Here is a 10359-nt window from a genome sequence, read left to right as displayed (position 1 = left end):
CCTTCCGCGTCGGGGTTAGTAGTGAATAAAAAGGGTGGATCTTACCTTAATTGTTCACGTAACCAGGGTGTCGTCGTTGCGGTCGATCGGTAGGAAAAACGCTTCAGAAGCAGCGTGCGTCGTTTTCCTTCTCGGGTGGAGAAAATGGCGTTTCCTCACTTGCGATGAAATGGTGCACAGAAAATGGCGGTCCCGTTCTTCTTGTCAGCTGGATCCAAGCGGGTTCGCCTTCGAGCGAATAAATCGTGATGGCGGCGATGTGTCACTACTGCTACGGCTGGATAATTTGCGTGCACAACTCGACGTTGGTGTCTTCCTTCTTGATCGCACCCGTAGATGGAAGCGCACACAAACGGAAAATTCCCAGTAGCACTAGGTGTAGCAACAGCTTGCGAGGCGGTGATCGGCGTCGAGGAGACCACCAGCGGAGATTGTCGTCGATCCGCTTCCAGGAATTACGTCGATTGCGTCAGCCGTTGAAAGAAGGATGGAATTTTCTGCTGCGCCGATGATGGTGTGTGTGTGCTTGTCGCGCTTCGAGGCGGCGCGCGCGTGTGTGGGTGGTTCTTTTGTTCGCTCAATGCAGGAACGCTCCGTGTAGCTACGGGCGCACTAACACGGCGTTGCTGCGTTTTTTCGTCGGCCCGCACTCCACGTCCTGTGAACGATGAAAGGGCGCTCGTTGCACACTTTACAGGGAAAGGGGGGAGGAGGCCAGCTGCGTTGCCGGTACCTCTAACGCTGGTATCACTCCCGGTCGTAGGCACACACACACACGTTGTCTTCTCTGCGTCGATCTCCGATGCCGGTGGCACGTTTGAAAACGTTCAACGCGGAACAAAAGTTTGCGCTGCGTAGTACACACACACTCTCACGTACGAATTCGCGGCGTCGGTTGCGGATCACGTCGGGGTCACCAGTTTTAGGGGCGCCACAAATGTGGTCCCTAATTTTTTAAGAAGATACGCAACACGCTTTGCGAACTACGTTTTGGTAGAATTCGATTTATTCCTTTTTTTTTAAGCCGCGGAACGGTGAGTTCGGGAGAGACGCGAAAATTAGTGTTGTTCGTTTGAGAGTTGCCGGAGAAGAGAATGTATCGGTTAAGCCGGACGGATACGCGCGTGTCGGTGTTAAAACGTTTAGGACGAGAGAGAACGTGTATGGAGCAAGCCACCGTTTTTATAGCTGCGGTGCAGCATGCTACCACTGTTTGTCCTGCTCTAGCTTTGTGTGCAGTCCCTGCCTAACTAGCCCGTTAACCATTTTGGTCGGTAGTTCTAGGTGTGCGCACCAGATGGCGATCTGGTCGCTACACATTTATCCCTCTCATCCCATCGCAAGGTTGCGACCAAGCCACCGCACGAGCGCGCCTTGTTTCCTTCAAGCTGGGTCGCAACTAAAAACCCCTCACACTTGAGCTTACATTCCTTCATCAACGGATCAACGATACACCTATCGGTCGCGAGTGAGACTCCCGCACTGTTTCCATCAGGCATTGTTAATGATAACCGCTCTGAAACTGCTTCGGAGTTGCATTCTTCTATTTTAGATACTGCATGTTGTTGCTCATTTTCTCTATTCTGGACCGCAATCAATATTCGTCTTTCAAGGAAAGCCTTCACAATGCTGATTTCTTCATTCAACCTCTCAGGATGCAGCCGTAAATGGTGATATGACCCGATAAGGTTTTCATTTGGATTAGTGTTCGTGTGCAGTGTTGTTTGTGAGGTGGTGTTAGTAACCGTTCCAGCTAAGTTTGTTGTGTTTGTCGTGCGTGTATGGCTTGTCGCAAGAGTTTTGCTCGTTTGCCATCGAGAGCGTTCGCCATCAAAATGCCTCAATCTTCCACCATTATTGTGTTGTAGGTCATTACCCTTGGAACTTGGAACCAAATGCTTGGTTGGAACTTGGCATTGCGGTGTGCCAATAACAATTGTGCCGCTGTGCCTCTGCGATTCTTGCGCTGTGAAATGCTCGTCTCCCGGTGACTTAATATTCGATGCTCCCGAATCAGTTGTTGCCCAGCACCGCTTTTCGTCACTCCCGGACTCATTCGTATCGCATAATTCGCGAAGCTTGCGCTCAAGTTCCATTATGCGTTGATGCCGTTGCTCTCTTTTGATCTCGAGAAACCTGCGTTCGATCTTGGCTTTTACAAATCGCAGCGCTTCTTCATACGTTTTCTGGAACACTAATTCCCGATAGTTTTGACATGAAAAGTCTTGGTGAAAGGTCTCACATACGTTGCCAATAGCTGCTGATGAAATTGGAGATTCAGCCATCGAATCTGCCGCTTGTTGGTCCCGCACCTGCATTTGTGGTTTCGCGTCACAGCCCGTGACGCACCTGCTCGTGCCCGCCTCAAACGGAAATCCTCCATCAGCTTCACGCGTTGTGGTCAAACCGAATGGCCCTCTGGCAAACACTTGAACGCCGTTGCGCTCCGCGGTCTGTCTTCTTATCGGCCTTGATGCTGGTTCTCGTTCCACACGGTGAAAATACTGCACGAAATCCATTTTCTTTTCACTATTGAACCTCGTTAATGTTGTAGCACCTTCTAACTTCACGCGACTTTCCTATCGTTACCACAGTGAATATTTTATTTCGCGATATAGTGCCGAGTGTAGAAATGTTTCTAAACTATTTTTTTGGAATGTTAGAAACTGCCGCTCTAACTCGGAAAAATTGAACAAAATGAATTTCTTAGGTTGGCACTACAGGTGCACCAAAAATTAGTTTACTTTTATTCTTTCTATTGCTTATTCACTTTTGGATATTTTTTTGTTATTGCCCTGTTTACGTGGTTTCCTTGCCTTTTATCTCTTTTCGCACGCACAAAACATCGCCTTGGCTGACAGTCCGTTGGAACCTTATAACAGTTTCCAACAGTGGTTTCATGTGCATTCATCGATGTGAGACAAGCCAAAGGATGGGATGAGGCTGAACGGTTATCACGTAGTATAAATTCACGTACACGTAGATTAGAAGACCAAACCGAAGACAATAACGCAGTTTCACGAAGATTAGCCGGGATGCGAATCTTAAAACGACATCGGTCTAGTCAAAGTGGTGTCGAAAATTTTTCCCCACCAAGCTAAATGCGATGACGTGGATTGTGACAAGCCGTCGTTTCACAGATTCCACGACTAGTTCACAGGAAGTGCCAGGAGCAATGTTAGCTAAATGAAGCCACATTTTGGGCAAAAGCGGTTTTGAACGGTTGGAAGGCTTGGAGAATCGTTATCCGTGCCATAAATAGCAATTGGCGGGCGAGAAGTGATGTTATTTGTGATGTTAATATTATTGTGCTCAGCAAATGACGGTACGGCTATGTTGTTATTGATATTGTTATTATTGATGTTTGTTGTCCTTTTGGCGACAAGCGAGATAGCAGGTGAAGTGTTTGTAGCACTGACCAACTCGGAGAATAATCTCTTCGCTGGTAAAACTCTGCGCAATTTGGCAGGAGGGTGACTGCTCAGTGGTGTTCTCTTCTGCGATTCATTAAGCTGCGATAGACCAGTGCGATTTTCTTTTGCTAGAGGTTCAAGTGCAGATTTGAGACTATTGGCGACGGCATCCATTGTTGTTTTTATGCTCGACTGGGCCAAAGCTTGTTTGATGTATTTAGTGCGAATCATTCAGCACCAGTGGAGTTGTTGGTATTCGTTGGTTAGCTTCAGTGCATCCTCAGGAATGCGCGAACAGCGGATGTGAAACGGTGAGCAGAGGCGGATTTATCCATCTCGGGGCCCTAAGCGGGGGATACAATTGGGGCCCCTGGTTTCCTTAAAAGTCCAGAAAATTATATCGCATTTTTTTAATATCTTTTTACGAATACCAAACATGTCATCCTGATTTCATTAGGGATTAATTTTCTTCTGTCGTTTTTTATGGCAGTTAGTTAATTATTTTAATAGCATCTATCTTTTTCTTCATTGGCATAACAACTGTTGTCGGTCAAGGCCTGCCTGTACCCACTAGTGAAGTCGGCTTGGTTTTCAGTGACTTTTTGTTACCGTAGCAGGATAGTCAAATAACAAAAAATCAATCGCTTATAAAAGTGAACTAACATGTGGAGGTTTAGCTCGGGGCTCCCTTTAGGTCGGGGCCCCCCGCGGCCGCTCAGTCCGCTTATAGGAAAATCCGCCACTGACGGTGAGTTGCAAATATATTGTAAATGTACCTATAGTGGTGCTAGTACCAATAGTGGTGGTATTGCACTAAAATGTGGTTCATATGGCAAATTAAAAGTAATTAAGTTATTTACGTTAGTGTGAAATGTTCTTTAGCCTTTTACAAAGGGTTTTAAAGTTAAATGGGGCCATTCCGTTTCTTAGTGACCGAAAAATCCATTATTTTGTGAAATGTGTCAACATTTTTCCAAAATCCTTAGGATTTCATAACGATACTCATATTTTTGTTAACGTTCTAAATGACCAAATAACAACGCAATCATTAGTTTTTTAACATAATTGTTATCAAATGATATTATTTTTTTCAAATTTATTGGCTTTTGACCATATTTATGCGTTTTTAAGTGTTTTTTACCATAGTGCCATTATAGGTACACAAAACATGCATGTTCATATAGTGGTTATAGTTATAAAATCAAGAAAAACATGACATTTTAGATTTTTTCGAGAATATTTTTGACATTTCGTACTGTTTTCACTAAAATAAGCAACAAAAATGAGTTTTCTGTTAGTAATTTACCTAACAAAGTACGAAATTCGCTTATTCTACTGAGTGAAAAATCGACTTCCAATCAAGCAAACTCTTCTGGGTATGGGTTGAGGACAGGTGTGATGCAGTACTTTAGTCAAGAGTTTCATCGATCATATTTATACATTTTTTACGATCAAATTACGAAAGATATAATTATTATCGCAGTAAACCTTGCTATTCACACGAAAACAGCTTCAAAACTTAGTTATATTGATATTATACACTGTTTTTAAGGCATCTTTGTTTACCACCACCATAGGAACACAATACGACGACTATAGGAACCATACCACCATTATAGGTACAACGAAGCAGTCACAAAAATATGTATTTTTTCGTAAATTTGATGTGTTTCCTGATGAAAATGATTGTGATTGCGAAGATAAAACATATTTCAATTGCTTTGTGTTAAAATATTCAGAAATTGTCCTATCTGACACTTTAAATCCATTAAAACACATCGGTACCTCTACAAATTGCACCACTATTGGTACATTTACCCTAACAGCTAATCAGGTCTTCGGTGATCTCGGTTGCGCAAGAGTTGCAAGTATGCTCCATTTTGAAAAAGAATTCACAGGTCGATGCCTTGACCGGTTAAAAAACGCACTACGCGGGTGATGCGACCGACGAGCAATTGAAGAAAAACTAGCACAATTGCTAAAAGTATGTATAATACGTTGTGGGCAAGCTCAGTACACAACTTTTGTACTTAGTGTTGTGTTCGGATGTCCGTTCACTTATTTGAATAAACCACTGAACTAAGCACAACTAAAAAGTTACAAACGAAACATGCAAACTTTATTCCTAACACATTAAATATTTGTTGAAACGTAAAAACCTCGGCGCAGCCGCGTGACGGTTACCGCACTCGTTGATCACCCGAGAACCGAATGCCCCGGGTGAACGGCCGTCGTGCCCTAGCCGCGATGGCGCGGCCCTTTCGCTCCGTCACACGGTCGCCCTCGACGGACAGCTCGGGTGACGTCCAGGGCTGTCGCACTCTGCGAACAACCCAGAGCCACAATGTTGCGCGACGCTGTCCGTCTCCACAACATCTCCCGCTTTAGGATAGAAAGTACGGGCGGAGCCTTCGCGGAACTCTTTTTATACGAAAAGAGCGGCGAGGCAGAGGTACCTTCTTAGATTCCGACGAACGAGAAGCATGCGGGACCGGTTCCATTGGTTGTGCTGGTAAAACGGGATTCAAAGGTACTGTTGATGACGATTGCGGCCTACTGTTAGCCGAGATGGGCTGCGACACGGACGCTGACGCTGACGATGACGATGACGATGACGATGACGATGACGATGACGATGACGATGACGATGACGATGACGATGACGATGACGATGACGATGACGATGACGATGACGATGACGATGACGATGACGATGACGATGACGATGACGATGACGATGACGATGACGATGACGATGACGATGACGATGACGATGACGATGACGATGACGATGACGATGACGATGACGATGACGATGACGATGACGATGACGATGACGATGACGATGACGATGACGATGACGATGACGATGACGATGACGATGACGATGACGATGACGATGACGATGACGATGACGATGACGATGACGATGACGATGACGATGACGATGACGATGACGATGACGATGAGTTCCATGCCTCTAGCAACACTTCAAGTGGTAACGCGGATGCAGTTTCGGTATCAAGCTGCTCGATGCTGTTGCCGCGGCGCTTCAACTGGTTCACATGACTGATAATCATCCGTTGACCTGTGTTTAGTTTGTACATGACGTTGCCGCGCTTCTGAACTACCACTGCGGGAACCCATTTCCAACCATTGCGATGATAAAGCTTCGCGTAAACCAGATCGTCCCTCGCAAAAACTCTGCTGGTATTCATAGACGATTCATACTGCATTTTGGAAGGTGGACGAAGAAGCTCAAAACATGTTCTAATGGATCTGCCAAACATTACATCCGCTGGAGACTGATGTTGCGGGTTTTGGAAGTTAGGAGTCGTCCGGTATGTTTGTAAAAATATATCTAGAGATTCTTGCAGAGACGTTCTATTATTTCTTATCTTGGCCAGAGCTCGCTTGAACGTATCGACAAATCTTTCCGCCTGTCCGTTCGACTGCGGATGGTACGGGGCAGAAGTAAGATGATGAACACCACTACGCAGGCAAAATTCCTCAAATTCACTGCTACAAAATTGTGTTCCGTTGTCACTTACAAGTGTGACCGGCATGCCAAAACGCGCAAAAAAACTCCTGAGTATTCCGATGGTAGCAGTCGAGGTTGTGCTTTGTGTCTTGATAATCTCAGGCCACTTAGAAAATGCATCCACCACTACTAAAAAGTATTCGCCATCAAGAGGCCCTGCGTAGTCTACATGGATACGTTCCCAAGGTGTTTTAGTATTTGGCCAATGTACAGGATTTGTGTGATTAGGTGATTTGGCCGCAAGGGCGCAAGGATGGCAAGCATTTACACAATCAGTAATATCATCATTAATTGTTGGCCAGTATACATAACTGCGAGCGATCGCCTTCATTCGCTGTATACCCGGATGTCCTCGATGAAGCTGAAGGAGGCAGCGTTCTCTTAGTCTTTCGGGTATGACCACCCTCTCTCCGAATAAAATGCAGCCTTCGATTGTTGAGAGATTATCTTTCCTATGATAGTATTGCGATAATTCGCCGCTCATGGTAGCATTTCTTGGCCATTCATTTTGCACGTATTCGTAAAGCTTCCTTAACAGGGGATCTGATTTTGTCTCACAAACGACTACATCGAAGCTTATAGGAAAAGCCCCAAGGTTACTAGCAGCGATAGATTTCACCTCAGCTTCTAAGCTCACTGAAGCTATCAGAAAGTCTTCTTCCGGTTTTTCGTGCGCTCGTATTAATCGAGAAAGAATATCGGCATTGCCAAAAGATTCACTACGGACATATTCTATATCAAAGTCGTACGATAAAAGAGTAAGTGCAAATCGTTGTAGTCGGTTAGCCGTATATACTGGTATGCCCTTTTTCGAACCAAATATTCTCAACAGCGGACGATGGTCCGTCTGGAGTTTAAAACGTCTGCCATAAATCATTTTATGAAATTTGGTGACCGCAAATATGATTGCCAGACCCTCGCGATCGATTTGGCTATAGCCTTGTTCTGCTTTGGTGAGCGCTCTCGATGCGTGCTGAACTATACGAATGAAACCATCCGAATACTCGTGACTAAGAGTGGCACCCAGACCAACTGAGGATGCATCTGCAGATACTATTATATTCTGTTTTGGATCGTAATGTGTCAATAGCAAATTTGACGAGAGCAGCGTTTTGAAATTGTTAAATGATTGCCTGCATTCTTTGGTCCAACGGAATGGCGTATCAGCTTTTAAAAGGCTATCTAAGGGGTAGCGCAGTTCCCTCATGTTGGGCACGAATTTGCCATAATAATTTATAGCCCCTAAAAATGAACGAACTCCTGTCAAGTCTGTAGGCTCTGGTAGTCTCGTAATAGCCTCTATTTTTGCAGGATCGGGGCGCATGCCGTTTGTATCAATTATATATCCTAAATAGTGAATCTGTTTTACCTTAAAAGCGCACTTTTCAGCCCGAATCGTAAAACCGTATTCTTCAATCCGCCTCAATACTTCTGATAGATTTGCATCGTGCTCTTGCTCTGACGAGCCCCCGATAACTATGTCGTCCATGTAACAGGATACCCCGCTGATTCCAGCTAACATAGTGTCTGCAAGCTGCTGGAAGACTGCTGGAGCTACCTTAATTCCCGGTGGCAATCTATTGTAGGTGTACAGTCCACGATGTGTGTTGACGGTGAGTAGTGGACGGTGGCGAGGGTCGACTTCAACCTGCAAAAATGCATCGGATAGGTCAATTTTGCTAAATAACTTACTGTGTGCTAATTTAGCAAATATGTCCTCCGGTAGGGGCAGTGGATATTCGTGAGGCCGAAGCGCTGAGTTCAATCCGGTAGAGTAGTCGCCACAGAGTCGCACATTCCCATTCGCTTTCCTGACGACAACCACTGGAGCTGCCCATTCCGAATAATCTACGGGAGAGATTATTCCTCTTTCCGCCAATCGATCCAGCTCCTTATCGACCATATCCTGCACCGCATATGCGACCGGTCTTTTCGGACAGAACACCGGATGAACACCTTCCTTCAGCTGAAGTTGGACACAAGTCTTGGTACATAGCCCCGTACCATTGAAGACGGCTGGGAATTTTCGCTCGAGCACTTTGGATACCGGTTCCGTAGAGATGCTGTTACAGAAAGCGTCCATCGGAATGGAGCCTAGATCAAAAAGCTCCACTAAATCTGCGCCAAGTAAAAGATGTTCCGCATCGATGACTCTGATGGTAGCTTGGCGAGTCGTATTTCCAATTCTAACATCTGTCTGAAACTCGCCATCTATTTGCAGGTTTGCTCCAGAAACCGATTTAGCTTTCACTGTAGAGTTGGCCAAAGGTGGTTTCCCTAATAGCTTCCACAGACTTTGGCTAATAATTGTGATATCGGATGCGGTGTCAAGTTGTAGTTCCACCGGCTGATCATTGATGACAACCGTGACGAATTTTCGCTTCTTCTGAACTTGGCAGACGTTCACTGTTACGACGAATTACGTTACGAATGTTTGCATTGTTGTAGTGGACATATTTGCGACGTCGATTTGCGGTGCTGCAACATCCTTCACGATGGCCGATTTGATCACAGTCGCGACATTTATGATTGGTGAACGTACACTCACGCATCCAATGTAGCTCTCCGCACAGCCAACAAGGATTTTTAGGCTTGTCGTATTTTGCCTTCTCATTGTTCTCCCATCCCTGCTGTGTGCGCCTTCCATTGGTGCTCGACTGGAAGTGTGAATGAGACGTGCCCTCATACTGATTCCGCGGCTGGTACGGATAACGTCGTTGATGATTGCTTTTTACCGCTAGAACACGTTCACCGCAATCAGCAATCATCGCACTGTCCTTCTTAAGGTTAGCCACTCGCTGGCATTCGGCAGACAGCTGCTCGAGAGTGATATCACATTTTTCCTCGATGCGAGACAAAAGGCGAGTACGGCTTTCAGCGTCTTCGTCTTCCCTGAGGCCACACACGAACACCAGGCTTTTGAGTTGATCTTCCGTCATTTTCGACAACTCAAAATCTACACAAGCACGGTTTACGCGGCAGGCGAAGGTCAGCATATCCTCCGAGCGTGCTTTTGTAATGTTGAAACATTTATAACGTTTGCTGAGAAGCGACTCCATTTTGCCAAAAAGCTTTTTTAGTTTGTCCACGATGGCGTCGAAGGTGAAATCGCGTGGCAAGCTAGGCAAAAGAAAATTTGTTAGTCTCTCGTGTTCCGTGGGACCCAACTTACGAATCAGAAGGCGAACTCTGGCAGCATCTTCGAGCCTTGAAGCATCTTTGGTCAAAATTCAAAATTCAATATCAAAATTCATACCTCAACTATACTTCAGATGTTATACCGCTCAAACACCCTATGAAAATCAATCTGACTCATGATACACTAATATTTACTAAGTTGCGAAGACTCTTTTATGGTGAAAGACAGCAGGTTAAGCAAATTGTTGATAAACTGATAAACAGAAA

General features: G+C 45.2%; 1 protein-coding gene across 1 annotated transcript; it reads right to left on the bottom strand.

The window, feature by feature from the left end:
- Positions 1 to 7635: 7635 nt before the first annotated feature.
- Positions 7636 to 9893, bottom strand: LOC121591124 (uncharacterized protein K02A2.6-like). The gene is made up of 3 exons (XM_041911517.1): positions 9497 to 9893; positions 7865 to 9360; positions 7636 to 7686 (listed from the first exon to the last, which is right to left on the bottom strand). The coding sequence occupies exons 1-3, from the start codon at positions 9891 to 9893 to the stop codon at positions 7636 to 7638; spliced, it is 1944 nt and encodes a 647-aa protein (XP_041767451.1).
- Between the last annotated feature and the right edge of the window lie 466 nt (positions 9894 to 10359).

This window comes from Anopheles merus, chromosome X (genome assembly GCF_017562075.2).
Source record: "Anopheles merus strain MAF chromosome X, AmerM5.1, whole genome shotgun sequence".
Taxonomy (NCBI): domain Eukaryota; kingdom Metazoa; phylum Arthropoda; class Insecta; order Diptera; family Culicidae; genus Anopheles; species Anopheles merus.
This window is presented reverse-complemented; position numbering and strand designations above follow the sequence as displayed.

Coding starts and splice junctions, on each gene's coding strand:
- LOC121591124 (XM_041911517.1), bottom strand. CDS start 9,893: ATGACGGAAGATCAACTCAAAAGCCTGGTGTTCGTGTGTGGCCTCAGG. Junction 9,361..9,496: donor GCTACATTGGATGCGTGAGT/GTACGTTCACCA, acceptor TCGTCGTAACAG/TGAACGTCTGCCAAGTTCAG. Junction 7,687..7,864: donor AAATCGATCGCGAGGGTCTG/GCAATCATATTT, acceptor ACTTTGATATAG/AATATGTCCGTAGTGAATCT.